Consider the following 19,769-nt stretch of genomic DNA (forward strand, 5'->3'; position numbering starts at 1 on the left):
ACTATACTGTTATTTCCCTAGGAACACTACAAGAGGGGGGGTGAATTGTAGGTGTAGAAATAAACGTAACTTTTTGCGGAAATTAAAACTTAAACGAATAAACAAGCTAGAGGAACAAGATGGATTTTTACGAGGAAAAACTTCTTGGGCCCAACAAGAAGAAACAACTCGACCACTAGGGATTTTAAACTCAACTCTTTCACTAATTAGGCCAAACAACTTGTTACAACCTAATTCTAACTCGAGCCACACCTTGAGTTCCTAAACTCAAGTTCCTGAGCCACTGTTCCCTTAACAGCAGTTCCTCTCAACTTCACTCGAAGTTTTCTCACCCATACAAGCTTCACTCAAAGCCTTTCTCTTACAGAACTTCACTCAAAGTTCCCTTACCCCAAAAACCAAAATACAATTGATCGAAATAAGCTTAGTGGAATTAGAGTAAGAAGGCAAAGAACAAATGGCTATTATGAGAGAATGAAGGCACTGACACTTAATTAGTTAAACTCACTTAATTACTTAGTCAGACACAATTTGGAACTTATCTAGACTTCATATTTATAGTGAATCATGAAGAACGTGGGATTAAACTAGATTACATGTTTAAGTCCATTAACCCATGATGTTCCTTCCCCTAAGGAACACGTTTCACATCATGTCCCATGATCCCATGAACTAAAAGAACGTGGATATTTAGCCATTACTCCTAAGTAATAGGAGTTCCTTGAGCTTATATCCGAAAATCAGTTTTATAAAATCTTTTTATCTTTAAAACTGAATTTTTAATCTTTAAGAAAATAATATCTTTTAAAAATTTTTCTAAAACCGGATATTTATTTTCTTATTTTCCGAAAAAAAAATCTTTTAAACAAAGATTTTCTTTTTAAAACTGATTTTATCATTTGAAATTAGATAAAACTAATTTCCTATAATTAGGCATGACTTACTCAATTACTTTTAACCTTATACTTTGCACGCCTAAGTCTAGTTCCTTTTATTAACTAAGTTCCTTTAACATATTCTTTAAGTGCCACTTAGTTTGTTCCTTACAAAGGAACAAACTCTCATTCTCAAATAACTGCCACAGTTCCTTACCATTCTTTCTTTGTTCCTTTACATTGGAACTAGAAAATAAAACGCCTAGCTTCTATTCTTCTTGATCCAATGCTTGCTCCAGTATCAACATAGAAACTTCTTTACTTAGCCTTTGAAATCCTCTCTTGACTTCTTCATTGACTTCGTATTCTCCCAGTTCCTTATTGATACCTTTAACACCATACACTTAAATAACTCATTAGTTCACTACTTAGTTTGTTCCTTTGTTTCTTTGTCATTATCAAAACTAGGGTTCAACAATTTCCCCCTTTTTGATGATGACAACAAAGGTACAAACTAAGGAAAATAACAAATAATATAAGTGAATGATAATAAAAAAATAAAGAAGAAAATGAAAAATAAAACACAATTATGTGAGTAACTGAGTTTTTTTTTTCATTTACCTTAATCTTTTTTTAATTTTTCATTTACCTTATCCATTTTTAATTTTTTTCATTTCATTATTTTTAAGTTATGTACAGTTTGTTCCTTAAATCATTTTCCCCCTTTGTCATCTTCAAAAAGAAAGACTCTGCATGTATTGATGAATTGATTTAACACCTTAAGACCAATATACAAGCACCATTGGTGGTTAAGTTAGAAAATCAAAGAGTAAACTTGCTCAAACATCAATCACATAATACTAGCCATTCCAAGGAAGAAATTATGCAAATCATTTAGAAACTAGAAACATAGACAAAAGTCATTGATTATATAGCACTTGTTCCATAACAAAACAAAGAAAGAAAAAAAAGGAGAAACAAAAGTTGTGTTCCTTAAAGAAAGAAACAGAACAACACAAAAAAAATAAGAACGAGGAAGGGGAATGGTGTTCCTCTACAACTTCTTCTTCACACACACTTCCTCAATTTTTCATCACCACCCCATGAGTTGATCCAACTGTTCCTTCAGCTCCTCCAAGGCACGGCCATAGAGTCCATCTTCTTTTGTTGCGCAACACGTATCACTCAAGTCTTCATAAGACTTACATTGTATCAGTTTTAGCATCCAAAGTCCAATGAAGATGATTATAAAATTTATCATATGTTGAGCAGGAAGCAAACACAATTTCCCAGTTAGATCATCCGGAGTTTCCTGTTCCTTACCCTTGGAACTGAGGCAGATGGGGATTTTGTGAAGGAACTGGAGGGGAGATGGAAGGTTCATCTGTTCCGGAATGAAACAGAAGGTGAAGGGTGATAAATGGAGGAAGAATGGTGGTGTGGGTGGAAGAGTTGTGGAGGTGGAAGCAAAAGGATTTGGGCCTTTTATTTCATCCTTCAACTGCTCAAAACTGGAAGGAACAGAGAAGGATGAAGGGAAGAATGGAGGCATTTGTGAAAGGAACAGAGAGTTTAGGAGATGGAGGTAGATGGTTCCTTGAGAGTGAGGGTTCCTGTTCCTCATTATCCGAAAGGACTAAAGGAGAGTCCTCGTTGGAAGGAACAGAAACTGGAGCAATTTTTACGAGTGCTCTTCCTCACTCTCTGAGGAACAGAATTTAGGCTTAGGTGCAATGTGTTTGCGCCTCTTAGGTTTTGGTTCCTCCGGTTTAGGAACAGGTTCTCCAAGATAACATCATTATCTTCTTCTATCAACTTAGGCATTTTCTTTTTTGAGGAACTGGAACATTCCCTTGATGAGAACACCTTCTTGGACAGACAACCAAGTCCATTTAGGTCTTTCATTCAAATGTTCCCTTGTTTACCCTATGTGGTCCAACCAGTAAGTCTTACTTCAAAGTGATGAAGTAAGAAGTTATCAAGGCACCGTAACCAATACACAATGTTCTCAATACAGTGAGTTAGATGTTGAATGAAGAGAGAAGGGAAATTGATTTGAATGTGGTGGTCCAAGCAAAACATGTAACACATATCCTAGAGACCCACTTCATTCCTCTTTTCAGTTCGAGGAATGAGTGCTCTCCAAACCAATTAATAGTACTTTGTGAAGGGGAGAGAGTAGAGTTAGTTTGTTGTTTTGGCCAGCGTTCCTCCAAAATATTCTAAATTTTGTCTTGAGGAAAATTCGGAAAAGAAACAGTTCCTTTCCGTTTAAAGTACAAATCAGTTCCTTTGCAAGGAACTTCCCATACTTTCCTAAAGTGCTTGATTAAACCTTATTTTCTTTCCTCTAACCTCAGTTGTGCAATTCCATTAGTATTAACAAATTTGCACAAGAATCATCCATAGCTAGAGGAACAAGAGCATTATTAAAGGCGAATTCAAACAAGAATTCCATGTCTTGTTCCTTTAGAATGGAGGTTAATTCTAGAAATTTAACTTTATTTGCCCATTCTAAATCGACGCAAAAACCCAAAACATACCTAGATTCACTTCGTTCGACCTGTTTCTCTGGGAAGATGAAGAAACAATTCCTTTGGAAGGAACAGGTGTGATTTCTTCTTCTTCCCCCTGAGATTGTTCCGGGGTTTCTTCTTCATCATCTTCCCCAATTAACTTTCTTCTACGCATACTCCTTCTGGGAGATTCTAATTGTGTTCCTCTATGGGGTTTTTTGAATTAGTCGGTTTCAAGGGTTTTGGTTGGAGATGAAGAATTTCCATTTTTGAAGTGTGTTTTTTTGATGTGGAAAAGGAAGTTTCTTGAAGTTTTTGCCATGATTTTGAGAGGTTTGAGGTTTTTATGGGTATCAAAGGTGTGATGAGGTTTCGGCATGGTGAAGATGAAGAGTTGAAGGAACACGGTTTCTATAGATGAATTGAAGGAGGGTTTTGCATGTAATAGTAATTATGACACGCGGGAAAAAATAAGCAAATAAAAATAAATAAAGAAAGAAACGAAAAGTAAAAATAAGAACCAAGATTTAATTAAACTGTTCCCTTTTTTTTGGTATTTTTTCGGATTTTTATGATTTTAATTTTTGAAAGAAAATAAATGCTAAGGAACTTGTGCTATAGGAACAACTAATGCTACATATCAATGTCCTTCATATCATGCATGTTTCTTACCTTAGGAACAGTAAGGGGAGTATTATGTGACATTTGTGAGTTGTTTAATTTCTTTGAATTCATGTTTATGTTTTGCAACATTCCAATTTGCAATGGTCTTAGGCAATTAAACACAATTATTTTTAGCACACAAAGTCACTCAAATTGATTCAAACATGGGGGAATGACATAGGAACAATCACTTAATTTTATTAACCCTAACTCAAGCCTTAATTTTTCATATCTATCTCTTTGCAAAGGCTTAGTTAGTATATCAGCAATCTGATAATCAGTTTGACAAAACTCAAGTTTAATCAAACCTTTTTCAACATTTTCTCTTAAAAAGTGATGTCTTATATGTATATGCTTTACTCTAGAATGATGCACTGGATCTTTAGATATACTATAGCACTTGTATTGTCACAATAAATAGGAACACATTCAAAGTTTATTCCATAGTCACTAAGTTGTTGTTTTATCCAAAGCATTTGAGAGCAACATGCAGCAGCTCATATTCTGCTTCAGCAGTGGATAAAGCAACTGTGTTTTGTTTCTTGGTACTCCAAGAAACTAAACTATGACCAAGGAATTGTGCCATACCTGAGGTGCTTTTCCTATTTACAAGATCTCCAGCATAATCTGCATCTGCATATCCTTTTAGTTCGAATGTATCACTTCTTGGATAGTAGAGTCCAAGATCATCTGTTCCTTTAAGATATCTAAGAATTCTCTTCACAGCAGTGAGGTGAGACTCCTTTGGATTTGCTTGAAATCTAGCACACAAACCAACACTGAAAGCTATGTCTGGACGACTAGCAGTTAGATACAAAAGTGAACCAATCATTCTCTATATTTTGTTTGATCAACACTTGTTCCTATGGAGTCTTCATCTAATCTAGTTGAAGTTCCCATAGGAGTGTGATTTATCTTTGAATTTTCGAGGCCATATTTCTTTAATAGTTCCTTTATGTATTTTTGTTGGTGAACAATTATTCCTTTTCAGTTTGTTTGATTTGTATCCAAGAAAGAAATTTAACTCACCCATCATACTCATTTCAAATTCATGCTCTATGAGACTTGAGAATTCTTTGCACAATGTTTCATTAGTAGCTCCGAATATGATGTCATCAACATATATTTGAACAAGCAAAAATGTCAGTTCCTTTAGATTTTAGGAACAAGGTTTTATCAACCTTTCCTCTTTTTAAATTGTTTTCTAAAAGGAACTTTGATAATCTCTCATACCATGATCTAGGTGCTTGTTTTAACCCATAAAGAGCTTTATCAAGCTTGTAGACATGATTTGGGAGATTATTATTTTCAAACCAGGGGGTTGTTCAACATATACATCTTCGTTTAGATAGCCATTTAAAAATGCACACTTAACATCCATTTGATATATTTAAATCCCATGTAAGCAGCAAATGCAATTAAAATTCTAATGGCTTCTAATCTAGCTACAGGAGCAAAGGTTTCTTCATAATCCATTCCTTCTTGTTGATTATAACCTTTTACTACAAGTCTAGCTTTGTTTCTTACAATGGTTCCAAATTCATCTAGTTTGTTTCTAAACACCCATTTTAAGCCAATTACTTTTGTTGTTTAGATGAGGAACTAGATGCCATACCTTGTTTCTTTCAAACTCATTTAATTCAGCTTGCATTGCAGTAATCCAATCAGAGTCAGTTAAGGCTTCTTCATGATTTCTTGGTTCCATCATTGATAGGAACGCATGAAATGCACAAAAGTTCCTTAACTGAGATCTAGTTTGCGTACCTTTGGATATGTCGCTGATTATGAGTTCCACAGGATGTGACTTTTGTAATCTCCAAGGTTTTGGTTGAAACTCTCTTATAACATGTTGTTCCTCATGAGTTCCTTGAGTAGATGAGGAAATCTGCTCAGTTGTTCCTCTGTTAGCCTCGGTGGACTCAGTTCCTTCATTTGAGGAACAGGAGCATCTTCTCCTCCTTGAGGAACAGGAACCTCATTGATGTCATTATTTTCAAATTCCTCGTTCCTTTCCTCTTTCACTTCTTCTTCTTCTTGTGAATCTGTGTTCCTTGTACTTGGTTGTGCTAACCCTATCTCATAGTCATCAACCTGTATGCTTGGATTATTTTGTCAGATTCATCAAAGATTACATGAATGCTTTCTTCAACACACATAGTTCTTTTTGTTGTATACTCTATAAGCTTTACTATGTGAGGAGTATCCTAAAAATGTTGCTTCATCACTCCTTGCATCAAATTTTCCAAGATTATCTTTTCCATTATTATGCACATAACATTTGCACCAAATGTTCTAAAATAGGTGATATTTGGTTTCTTTCCAAATAAAGTTCATAAGGAGTTTTATTAATGATAGGTCTCATCATGGCACGATTAATTATGTGACAAGCAGTATTAACAGCTTCAGCCCAAAAGTTCCTTGGAAGTTCACTAGCAATTAACATGGTTCTAGACATTTCCTCCAAAGTTCTATTTTTCCTTTCTACAACACCATTTTGTTGTGGTGTTCTAGGGGCAAAAAATTATGATCTAGGCCATTATCTCTGCTTAGTCATCAAATTTATAATTTTCGAATTCCTTGCCATGATCTGATCTAATGTGCATTATTTTATGTCCACTTAGTTTTGAACTCTTTTAGCAAAGACAAGGAACTCATCATAAGTTTCATCTTTACTATGAGGAAAAATAACCCAAGTGTACCTAGAGTAGTCATCTACAATCACAAGTACATACCTCTTTCCACTTCTGCTTTGAATTCTCATGGGTCCACATAAGTCCATATGAATTAATCTAATGGTTTAGTGGTACTTACAATCGTTTTAGATTTGAAAGAGGATCTTACTTGTTTCCTCGTGCACATGCATCACAAACTTGATCAATATGAAATTTTATGGATGGTAATCCTAAAACAAGTCTTTTGATCTAAGTTTCTCAAGTAATGAAAAGCTAGCATGTCCTAGACGCTTGTGCCAAGAAGTGAATCATCTTCAATAACACTAAGACAAGTTAAATTGATTTGAGGAACAAGGTCTAGATCCACAATGTATGTGTTCCCTTTCCTTGTTCCTTCCAAGATAACCTTCTTAGTTTTAATGTTGATGATCAGCATTTTTCTTTATCAAATTTCACAGTATTTCCTTTGTCACAGAATTGAGAAATGCTTAATAGATTATGTTTTAGACCTTCAACTAAAAATACATTTTCAATGGAGTGTAGGTGACTTACCGACCTTACCCATAGAACTATGTTACCTTTCTTATTATCACCAAATGTTACACTCCCTTCATAGGTTGTGAGTGAGAGAAACTTCGTTTTGTCTCCTGTCATGTGCTTGGAACAACCACTATCGAGATACCATGTGTTGTTCCCCCTCACTCCAACCTGCAAAAATCAACTAGTTGTTAGTTGTAGGAACCCCATCTTTCGTGGGTTCCTGTTCTTGACTAGGATTTGTTTTGACAACCCATTTTTTTTTACTTATTGTCACTTTTTCCCAATCATTCAGATTTTAATTGACATTGATTTATGTAATGACCTACCTTGCCACAATACATACAAAATTCAATAGGTAGATCAACATATTTCTTTTGTCTTGTTCCTTTTCTTGTAGTTTTCAAAACCAAGACCTTCCTTCCTCTTGGTCTGTGGTTTCTCAATCCACTTAGGAACTTTCATGATTTTGCCTCTGTTCCTTGCGACAACCAGTTCCTTTTTAAGATTACAGATCTGTTCCTTTAAAATATTTTTTTCTTTATTCATTTTTCAATCTCAGATCTGTATCCTTTCAAAGGGGTTGATCTTATATCAAAGGAACTCAGAACAGGGACAAATTCCTTCAAGTGTGAAATCTCTAAATTAATTAGATAATTTTCATTTTTCAAACTTTCATAAATTCTTTGATTTTAAGTTTTTATCAAATAAATCAAAGAATCTTGTTTCAACATCTGTTCTCATTTTCTTAAGCCATTCTATGTGTTCCTTGCAAACTTTTAAGGCTTGTTCCGTTTGTTCACGTTTTTCACGTTTTTCACGTTCATCTCTACATTCAAGAATTGCATCATAAAGAAGATCATATATTTCAGCCTAGTTTTACCATCTAGTTCTGACTCAAGTCCATGTTGACTTACCTCAATTTTTCTTCATCTTCTTTTTCGTCAGTGTTTGCCATGAGGCAAAGGTTTGCTGTTTCTTCAGTTGGTTGTTCCTCTTCTTCTTCCGTCTCTGAATCTCCCCAAGCAGCTATCATAGCTTTGCGCACATTTGCCTTAGAGAAAGGTGCTTTTGATTCTTTGTTCCTTTCAGCAAAGCGTTCCTTGTTCCTTTCTTTGGTTTTGTCATTTTCCCAAAGAGGACATTCCTTGATGAAGTGATCTGTACTTCCACATTTATGACAAGCAGCTTTGTTAGAAAATTTCTTAGTTTTACCTTTGAAGTTTCCATTCTTCATGTTCCTGTACATCTTTCGAAATTTTCGAACCATGAGGGCTGCTTCTTCTCTTCTGAGTCCGAATCATCTTCATCATCTGCTTTGAGAGCAATTGATTTTGATTTGGAGCTTTCACCATATTCAGTATCAAGGTGAAGCTCATGAGTCATAAGTGACCCTGCCAGCTGTTCTAAGTTGAACTTAGTGAAGTCTTTTGTTTCTTGAAGAGCAGTGACTTTAGCCATCCATCTGTCCTTAGGAAGACTCCTAAGAACCTTTCGAACCTGTTCCTCAGATGAAATAAACTTTCCAAGAGAAGCCAACTCATTATAATGTTAGTAAAACGAGTAAACATGTCTCGGATGCTTTCTTGATTTCATGCAGAACAGTTCATATTGATTCATAAGTAAATCAATTTTCGATCTTTTAACTTCATTAGTTCCTTCGTGGGTTACTTCTAGTAAATCCCATATTTGCTTTGCGGATTTGCATCCCATGATCCTATTATGTTCATGGGGTCCAAGTCCACAATGCAATAGTTTAATAGCCATGGCATTTACTTCCATTTTTTCAAAATCAGATTTGTCATAATCAGAGAGGGGTTTAAGAGTTACCTCATTTTTGTCATTTGTAGTTGTGACTTCGAAATCACCAACTTCAATGACTCTCCATACCTGATAGTTTTCAGCTTGATGAATATCTCCATGCGGTTCTTCCAATAGTTGTAGTACTTCCCATTGAACATAGGAGGCCTTTGAGTGGAATAACCTTCTTCAAGTTTCTCGGTGGTATTCATTGTTCCTTGGATCTTTTTCTCAATAGGGTTTCCTATCTTACGTGAGTTCTAGCTCTGATACCAATTGTTATTTCCCTAGGAACACTACAAGAGGGGGGTGAATTGTAGGTGTAGAAATAAACGTAACTTTTTGCGGAAATTAAAACTTAAACGAATAAACAAGCTAAAGGAACACAAGGGATTTTTACGAGGAAAAACTTCTTGGGCCCAACAAGAAGAAACAACCTCGACCACTAGGGATTTTAAACTCAACATTTCACTAATTAGGCCAAACAACTTTGTACAACCTAATTCTAACTCGAGCCACACCTTGAGTTCCTAAACTCAAGTTCCTGACCACTGTTCCCTTAACAGCAGTTCCTCTCAACTTCACTCGAAGTTTTCTCCACCATACAAGCTTCACTCAAAGCCTTTTCTTACAGAACTTCACTCAAAGTTCCCTTACCCCAAAAACCAAAATACAATTGATCGAAATAAGCTTAGTGGAATTAGAGTAAGAAGCAAAGAACAAATGGCTATTATGAGAGAATGAAGGCACTGACACTTAATAGTTAAACTCACTTAATTACTTAGTCAGACACAATTTGGAACTTATCTAGACTTCTATATTTATAGTGAATACTCATAAAGAACGTGGGATTAAACTAGATTACATGTTTAAGTCCATTAACCCATGATGTTCCTTCCCCTAAGGAACACGTTTCACATCATGTCCCATGATCCCATGATCTAAAATGAACGTGGAATATTTAGCCATTACTCCTAATAATAGGAGTTCCTTGAGCTTTATCCGAAAATCAGTTTTATAAAAACTTTTTTATCTTTAAAACTGAATTTTTAATCTTTAAGAAAATATATCTTTTAAAAAAATCTTTCTAAAACCGGATATTTATTTTCTTTTTTTTCGAAAAAAAATCTTTTCTCAAACGATTTTCTTTTTAAAACTGATTTTATCATTTGAAATTAGATAAAACTAATTTCCTATAATTTAGGCATGACTTACTCAATTTACTTTTAACGTTATACTTTGCACGCCTAAGTCTAGTTTCTTTTATTAACTAATTCCTTTAACATATTCGTTAGTGCCACTTAGTTTGTTCCTTACAAAGGAACAAAATCTCATTCTCAAATAAAGCTGCCACTGTTCCTTACCATTCTTACTTTGTTCCTTTACATTGGAACTAGAAATAAAACGCCTAGCTTCTATTCTTCTTGATCCAATGCTTGCTCCAGTATCAACTTAGAAACTTCTTTACTTAGCCTTTGAAATCCTCTCTTGACTTCTTCCTTGACTTTTGTATTCTCCCAGTTCCTTTCATTGATACCTTAAACACCATACACTTAAAAAACTCATTAGTTCACTACTTAGTTTGTATCTTTGCTTCTTTGTCATCATCAAAACTAGGGTTCAACATATACTACATGCAAGTCTAAGACCTAAAGAAAATGAGAAGAAAATAAAAAGAAACGTAAAGCAAAAAGATATATACAAAGCAACAAAAAGAGTAGAAATAGGAAAAAGTTATATACATGTAATATACAAGAAAAACAGTCAACCATGGTCGTTCTCATCAAATTCCTCAAGGCAATAAACATTGAAGCACACTCTCCTATCATGCCTCTAAGCCCGACCTAGCAATGCATCCTCTCTAAGACGCGCACCCAAAAAGACACCCCAAACCCTTAAAAAGCACATCCCGCGAGCATAATCAAATATAAACACCCCCCAAACAATCAAGGCACCTCCTCGGTGCAATCATTCAAAAGAAGTAAAGGGGGAGCGGGGCAAAAGGAACTAGTCCTCGTCCATGTGAGATGGACCGGCTTCCGGAGGGGGGCCATGAGGCTCCCAACCGCCCGTGTAGCCCGGTGGCCAAGCGTCGTAGGGGTGGGGATAGCGGGATCACCCATGGGGTTGGAACCCCCGGGTGCTCGCCAATCATAGGGTGGGTCGCGTTGGGGCCAATACGGGTACATGGGTTGGCGTTCATTCCATCTCGGTATTGGCCCATGTTGAGGAGGCCGATTTGGAAAGTTGACATAAGGGTCAACATTTCCACTCTGCACATGGTGATGGTACATAGCATCAGTTTGTACCATCATACCATTTAAGTCTTCTCTCATGCCTTGGATCATATTCATCATACGATCCTGGTTGAGAGCAAGACTGTGGTAGGCCCCCTCATAGTCAAAAGAGCAGGATGACACTGAGGCATGCCGGCTGGAACTCGGCTCCTCTTGATGGGGAGGAGGAGCTAAGTTGGCGTGTGCGGCCTGGGCGTCCGCGACGGGGGGATCAAAAGGGATGAGAAGAATCTGACCATCCTCCCCCTCGCGATCAAAGGTGGTCACCGCTGGGTTTGGGAGGTAACAGTGATGACGACCCCTTACCTTCCAAACAAACCGCTCGGGATCGGGGGTAAAGTCGATCCACCCGACGGCTCTAATATAGTGCAAATCAAGGAAGGGGTTGTCATCAACTGGAGTCAACAAAGAGAGTTGCTCCCCAAACCTAAGAGCGGAGGCAATGATAGTAACAATCCCCCCACAATGAATATCGGATTTGAATAATTCCCCACGGCGTATAGCAAGACACTGTTGGAGAAATAGAAATCCGAAATTCAGCTTGCCCCCATTTTCGTCAGGGAGATGGGAAGCAGTGTAGTTAGCACTCAACTCCTCCGATACTACCTTACTTGGTTCTTTTTTTGAGTAAATAGAGGTAACAAGGAGGCGGGTGAATATATCTAAGAATGGGGGAATGCATATGAGAGGAATATCCCGTCTTTGGATCAAAAGGGGCGTATCCGACAATGTCGCGCCAAAATACGTCCCTTTGATAGAAGGTGGGGTTTTGCCAAGTCTCGGGATTGCGAATGGCGTTTGAGGCATCACATTGGAAAATTTCATTAAGCCTCGCCAAAGAGATGCATTGGGGTTGATTGAACAATTGGAAGGAGATTTCATACTCCCCCTCATGTCCCTCAACCTCACGTCTCTCGAGAGAGGCTAAGAATTCCAAGGTGAGGCGCTCATACGTCAAGGCGCTAAATGTGTAAAAGCGTTCCATGCCTAAAGCAAATAAGGCACGCCTTACATCAACTCTTATCCCTAGACTCTCAAGGGTGTCACCATGGAAAACTTGGAAGCCTTGATCTTTCGGTCTTAAGTTCGTCATACCAACGTTTATGTTCGGGGTTGGCAAACTTAAGAGCCGGAAGGGTTCCCTTTGTGTTCTTTTGGGAGGTCGAGCCATGATCTTTTTTACTTTTTTTACGCGAACGAAACATACTTGGAGTTTAAGGAGAATAGCTCAACCAAGTGATAGTTTTAAAATTCAAAAGACACGAGCTCGACCCAACAAATAAACACAAAAATAAGGGCACCGACTAAGGCAAGAAAAAAAATCAAAGTAAAAATTAAGAAAAATTGAAAAGAGACTATATAAAAAAAAAAGATAAAAAATATGAAAACAAAAGGAACTAGAAAGATAAAAGAAGTAAGTAACTAAAAGGAAAAGAACGAAAAAAAATCACACAAAAATACCAAAAATTCCAAAAATCAGAAAAAAATCAAAATCTATCTAAATCTACCAGCTAAATCCACAAGAAACACCACAATCATCATATATTCAATTTACTTAGCCAAATCTAGAAGAAAAATGAAAGTTAGGGTTAAGGTTTTACCTCCCTCTTTAAGAGGGGTGAAGAAATTCCCAATTGCGAGCAATGTAGGCGACTTCAAGCTTCAATCGTGCTCCTTTCCCTTTTTTCTTCAAGAAATCCCCCCAAACTTCAACTTTTAAGTGATGAAGAAGTTTCGAATTTGGGGCTTTTGGACGAAAGTGGGTTCTTTGTGTAGAGGAGGAGAAAATATGAAGGTTTTGTGAAGGAGGTGAGTGAAAATATTGAGAGATAAAGGAGATATGAAGGTTTGAAGTTGGAGTTTTAATGGAGGTTAGAGAGAGAAAGAGGGTTTGAATGAAATGTGAATGAGAGAGAAGGGGAATGTGAGTGAGAGAGAGAGGGAATGTGAGTGAGAGGGAAAGGGGGGGCCGGATGGAAAGAGAAAGTGCTAAAAAAAAAACGTGATTTTGATAAGGAGCGCCCGCTCCAAGCCTGGAGCGGGGCGCTCCTGAAACGCTCCAGGACCGCTCCTTCGTTCTGTTTTTCTTCAAAAAAAAATTTGTGGGGCGGAGCGCCCGCTCCTTGAACGCTCCCCCCTCGCTCCAACTTTCTGTCTTCCATTTGTTTTTGTGCGGAAGGATGGAGCGCCCGCTCCTCTTGCGGAGCGCCCCTTTTGCTCTCTTGTGGCTCGCTCCATCTTCCCTTCTTCAACACTTAGCCAATTTTTCCATATTTTTCACTCCTCTTGCAATTTTCCTCATGACAAACCTCTTATTCACTCCTCTCTCTTTTTTTTTCTTTTTTTTTATATTATTTTTTTTTTTATGTGGTAAGAGAAAAAAAAACACAAAAAGGTTAGTGCATAAAAAGAAAATATATGAAAAATGCTTGAAAAAGAAAGAAAAAATAGAGAAATGAAAAAGGGAAAGAAGTCGGGTTGCCTCCCGTAAGCGCTTAAGTTTGAGTCATTAGCTTGACTTTACCTCACAATCAAGTGGATGGAGGAGAGGTGAACTCCTTGAGTTCGAGGGATAGGACTTTTCCAAGTGTGTCACCCTCATAGTAGATCTTGCGGCGTTGTCCATTCACTTTGAAGGACTCCAAGTCCTTGCCACAAACCTCAACCGCACCATGTGGAAAAACCTTTTTCACCTCAAAAGGGCCACTCCATCTAGACTTGAGTTTGCCCGGAAAAATCTTCAACCTTGAATTGTAGAGTAATACCTTGTCACCTTCACGAAATTCCTTCTTGTTGATATGTTTGTCATGTCACTCCTTGGTTCTTGCCTTGTAGACACTAGCGCAATCATAAGCATTCATCCTTAACTCTTCTAACTCATGCAATTCCAATAGGCGTTTTTCACCCGCACTAGCCAAATCAAAATTGAGAGTCTTGATTGCCCATAGCGCCCTATGCTCCATCTCAACCAGTAAGTGGCAAAATTTGCCATACACCAATTTGTAGGGAGTGGTACCTATAGGAGTTTTGAAAGCCGTCCTATAGGCCCACAAGGCATCGTCCAACTTAATAGACCAATCTTTCCTATGCCTCTCAACGGTTTTCTCAAGAATGAGCTTCAATTCACGGTTAGAAATTTCCGCTTGACCACTAGTTTGGGGATGGTATGACAAACCCACCTTGTGGTGCACCCCATACTTGGCCAAAAGCGCACGAAAGGACTTTTGCGCAAAGTGGGAACCGCCATCACTAATTATGGCCCTAGGAACTCCAAATCGGGGGAGAATAGTCTTTTTAAACAACTTCATCACCACTTTGGCATCATTGGTTGGGGATGCTATAGCTTCAATCCATTTGGACACATAATCAACCGCCACCAAGATGTATTTGTTGCCATATGAAGAAGGAAATGTCCCCATAAAGTCTATGGCCCAAACATCAAAGACTTCTAACTCAAGTATGGGGTTTTGAGGCATTTCCTCTCTCCGTGAAATATTTCCGGTGCGTTGACACCTATCACAAGTCTTAACATGGACCCAAGCATCTTTGAATAGAGTGGGCCAAAAGAATCCACTTTGTAGGATCTTAGCCATCGTTTTGTTAGCGCTCATGTGACCTCCACATGGTGAGGAATGACACATTTAAAGGACACTAGACACCTCCTCATCCGGCACACATCTTCCAAGGAGGCCATCCACCCCTCTTTTGTACAAGATGGGCTCATCCCATATGTACCTCTTAGCATCATGCTTCAATTTCCTTTTTTGTTGAGTTGTAGAATTCGGGGAAAAAACTCTACAAGCAAGATAGTTTACAAGATCCGCATACCAAGGAAGCTTCTTACTCTCAATGAAAAATAAGTGGTCAGTCAAAAATATTTCCCACTCCCTTTTCAACGCGAAGTCTTGACAAATGATCGGCCACTAAGTTTTCGGCCCCTTTCTTATCCCGGATTTCCAAATCAAATTCTTGCAAAAGTAGTATCCAACGGATAAGGCAAGGCTTGGCTTTCTTCTTGGCTAAAAGATACTTGAGAGCCGAATGGTCGGTGTACACCACTACTTTTGAGCCAAGGAGGTAGGGCCGAAACTTTTCCAGGGCATACACTATGGCAAGAAGCTCTTTCTCGATAGTGGCATAGTTCACTTGTGCCCCATCAAGAGTCTTGCTAGTGTAATAGATGGCATGAAGGGCTTTGTCATTCCTTTGTCCCAAAACCGCTCCTATGGCATAGTCGCTCACATCACACATGATCTCAAATGGCAAATCCCAATTCGGAGGTTGAATAATCGGAGCCGAGACAAGTGCTTGTTTAATCTTGCAAAAAGCTTCAAGACAATCATTAGTAAACAAGAATGGGGTATCCTTGACAAGGAGATGGGTAAGAGGTTTGGCAATCTTGGAGAAATCCTTGATAAAACGGCGGTAAAACCCCGCATGACCAAGAAAACTCCGCACCCCTTTGACATTTGTGGGAGGGGGAAGTTGCTCAATAACCTCAACCTTCGCCTTGTCAACTTGAATACCCCTTTGAGAAATAACATGACCCAAAACAACACCTTCTTGTACCATGAAATGGCACTTTTCCCAATTCAACACCAAATTAACTTCTTCACATCTTTTTAAAACTTGTGCAAGGTGAGCCAAACATGAATCATAGTCTTGACCATAAACACTAAAGTCATCCATGAAGACTCCCATTATGTTCTCAAGAAATTCAGAAAATATGGCCATCATACATCGTTGAAACGTAGCCGGAGCATTACATAACCCAAAAGGCATCCTTCGATATGCGAAGGTACCAAAGGGGCATGTGAAAGTAGTTTTCTCTTGGTCTTCCGGATGGATTGGGATTTGAAAGAATCCGGAATATCCATCAAGGTAGCAAAAGAATTTGTGCTTGGCTAAACGTTCCAACATTTGATCTATGAAGGGAAAAGGAAAGTGGTCTTTCCAGGTGGCGGTATTTAGTCTCCTATAGTCAATGCACATACGCCACCCGGTTACAACTCGGGTTGGAATCAACTCATTTGAATCATTTTTAACAACCGTTATTCCACCTTTCTTAGGAACTACTTGAACCGGGGAAACCCATTTACTATCCGAAATGGGGTAAATGATCCCCGCATCAAGTAGTTTCATGACCTCTTTCTTCACCACTTCCTTCATATTGGGATTCAACCTTCGTTGAGCCTCAATAGAAGGCTTGTGACCCTCCTCAAGGGCAATGTGATGCATGCAAAAGTCCGGACTTATCCCTTTTAGATCATCAATGCTATACCCAATGGATTTTTTTGTGAGCTCTTAAAACCGTGAGGAGTTTTGAGAGTTGATCATCATTGAGGTTAGCATTAACAATAATCGGACTAGATTCATCTAAGAACACATATTTGAGAGACGGGGGAAGGGGTTTAAGATCAAGTTTATGTACCTCCTTGGTGGGTTCATTCTCCAAGTCTTCACCTTGAGTATTCAAACTCTTATGTTCCATCACATCTAAAGCTTGAATCATATGTAACACATTTTCTTCATCATAGTCTTTGACATTCAACAAAGCAAACTCAAGAGGATCATGAGTATTATGCAAATGCATGTTCCTACTTTCATGGATAACATGTTCAAGTATATCAATTCGCATGCAATCATCCAAATAAGAAGGGCATTTCATAATTTGAGTGAAGCTAAAAGCTACATGTTCATCACCTACCCCAAAAGTTAGTTTGCCATTTTTCACATCAATAATAGCCCCCGCCGTAGCTAGAAATGGTCTACCAAAGATTATTGGCACATTAGGGTCTTCATCCATTTCTAAGACAACAAAGTCAACGGGAATGTAGAACTTCCCAACCCTAAGAGGGACATCTTCAAGCTTTCCAACAGTCATTTTTACTGATCTATCGGCCAATTGAAGGGAGATGTGAGTAGGTTTAAGGTCTCCTAGGTTCAATCTCTTGCAAACCGAGTAGGGCATAAGACTCACACTAGCACCTAAATCACACAAAGCCTTGTCAATAACCATGTCTCCTATGGCACAAGGGATGGAGAAGCTTCCGGGGTCCTTAAGCTTGGTGGGTAACTTATTTTGGATGATTGCACTACAATTCTTCGTGAGATTAATGGTTTCCACACAATCTAAGGCCCTCTTTTTGCTCAAAACATCTTTCAAAAACATGGCATGGGTAGGCATTTGCTTAATGGCTTCGGTGAAAGGGATGTTAATGTAGAGCTTCTTCAAGACATCAAGGAACTTGGCAAATTGATCATCAAGCTTTGCACCGGCAAACCTAGAAGGAAAGGGAAGCTTAGGTGTGTAGGGTGGAGGTGTACTCTTGGCTTCCTCAACAATCCTAAGGTTCTCTTCTAAGCTCTTGCCCTTTTCACTAGCCTTAGGGCTTGTATCATCCTCAATATCAATGGCTTTTTCATTTTCACTTTCAACTTCATGCTCTTTCTCAACTCTTGTATCCACCACCTCCCTAAATTGTTTTCCACTCCTAGTAACTATGGCATGACATTGGTCTTTAGGTGGCACTCCTTGGCTAAGCAAAGATCCGGAATTTCTAGGAGAAGAAGTAGCTAATTGGGCAATTTGGGTCTCTAGCATCTTGTTGTGAGTGCTAAGGGAATCCACTTTTTGTGACAATTGAGCTACTTGTTTCATTGCTTCACTTTTTTGGGCTATAAAAGTTTCCATCATCAACTCCATGTTAGACTTTTGAGGAGGGGGTTGCTTAGGTTGGAAACCGGGAGGTGGATTGAAGGGAGGTCTATTACTTTGGTAGTTACCCGGAAGTCTTTGGTTATGCATGTGGGAGGGGGCTTGGCCTTGATTTTGGTAGTAGTGGTTGCTAGGTCCTTGTCCTTGGTTTCCCCGATAACTAAAGTTAGGATGATCTTTCCAACCCGGGTTAAAAGTATTAGAGTATGGGTCCCTTCTAGGATTGGAATAGTTTTGAAAGGCATTCATTTGTTCCATTTGAGGGGAAGTAGGAGATGAGGCTTCAATCAAATAACATTGATTAGCATGATGTTCATATGAACCACGCAAATCACAAAACATAATATCCATCGGCATGGAATTGACATGTGAGACATTATGAGCATGCATGGGTGCATTAGGAGATTTGGGAGGGGGATGAGATGTAGAAGAGGAAGAGGAAAGCATATTTGACCTTTGTAATTGGGTGACCAATGCATCAAGCTTGGTAGAGAGCATATTGATGGGCTCCACATCGTACCTCCCACCTCTTCGTTCATTGCGATCATGTCCCCAATCCGAATCATTTTGCACTACATCATCAATAATATCGGATATACCCGCTAGAGGCTTCTTCATGATTGGACCACCGGCACCCGCATCAAGACTTGTCTTAGAGGCTTTTGTGAGACCATGGTAGAAACAATGGAGTGTAAGACCTTCATTCAAACCATGATGAGGGCATATCCTCAATAACTCTTTGAACCTCTCCCAAGCTTCTTGTAATGTTTCATCACTCTCTTGCTTGAATGTCATAATTTGAGAGCGCATATCGGCGGTCTTATCCAGAGGAAAGTATTTGCCAATGAAAGCTTGAGTGACTTGAGCCCATGTAACCAAAGAGTCATTTTCAAGTTTCTTCAACCATTGCTTTGCTTTGCCGGCTAAAGAGAATTTGAAGAGACTTAGGCGAATGTAGTCTTGAGAGACACCATTGTGTTTGACCGTAGAACAATAGTCCGTGAATGTTTGCAAATGAGCTTGTGGATCCTCATCCTTTGCTCCAATAAATTGATTCCTTTCTGTCAAGCCAATCAAAGCGAGGTGAAGCTCAAAGTCATTGGCTTGGGTAGTGGGTTGAGTTATGGCGCTTCTTGACTCAAAAGGACCCGGAACACCATAGCTTCTCAAGTCTCTAGGAGGTTCCGCCATTGAGCGATCACTATTGGTAGGACTTGATGATCTAGAAAAGTGAGGAGAACTTCCTTGAGAAGATCTTGGAGTGGTAACTTCTTCTTCGTGTATAAAGTCCTCAATATTGACCGGAATGGAAGATGATGCTTGTTGGGTTCGTTGTGCGGCTCTAAGCCCTCGTCGTATGGCCTTGACTGTCCTCTCCAACTCTGGATTATATGGAGTCAAAGGAAAGGCACGTCCACTTGGCATACAAAGCTAAGCAAAGAGTTAGCAATAACAAGACAACAAGCAACAAGATGAAATAAAAATAGTAAAAGACTTAGACTCACACAACTTTACAACGTTTTAATGCTAGACGCTAGTCCCCGGCAACGGCGCCATTTTGATATAGGAAAAACTAGGTCGTCACTAACCTCCTAATCGAACAAACCTAACTAGATCACTAAACTGAGCAAAGTAATAAGTAAGGGTCGAATCCACGGGGAATAACAAGAAGAACACTAATGTTGCTAATT

The 19,769-nt window shown here is 38.6% G+C and overlaps 1 protein-coding gene and 1 pseudogene across 1 annotated transcript; one reads left to right on the forward strand and one right to left on the reverse strand.

Annotated features, from left to right (window-relative positions):
- Positions 1 to 16,515: 16,515 nt before the first annotated feature.
- On the reverse strand, positions 16,516 to 19,503 carry LOC104907573 (uncharacterized). Its single transcript, XM_010696515.3, has one exon. The coding sequence runs from the start codon at positions 19,501 to 19,503 to the stop codon at positions 16,636 to 16,638; it is 2,868 nt and encodes a 955-aa protein (XP_010694817.2). The 3' UTR covers positions 16,516 to 16,635.
- Positions 18,785 to 18,884, forward strand: LOC125497148 (small nucleolar RNA R71; annotated as a pseudogene).
- Positions 19,504 to 19,769: the final 266 nt, after the last annotated feature.

This window comes from Beta vulgaris, chromosome 4 (assembly GCF_026745355.1).
Source record: "Beta vulgaris subsp. vulgaris cultivar EL10 chromosome 4, EL10.2, whole genome shotgun sequence".
Lineage (NCBI taxonomy): Eukaryota > Viridiplantae > Streptophyta > Magnoliopsida > Caryophyllales > Amaranthaceae > Beta > Beta vulgaris.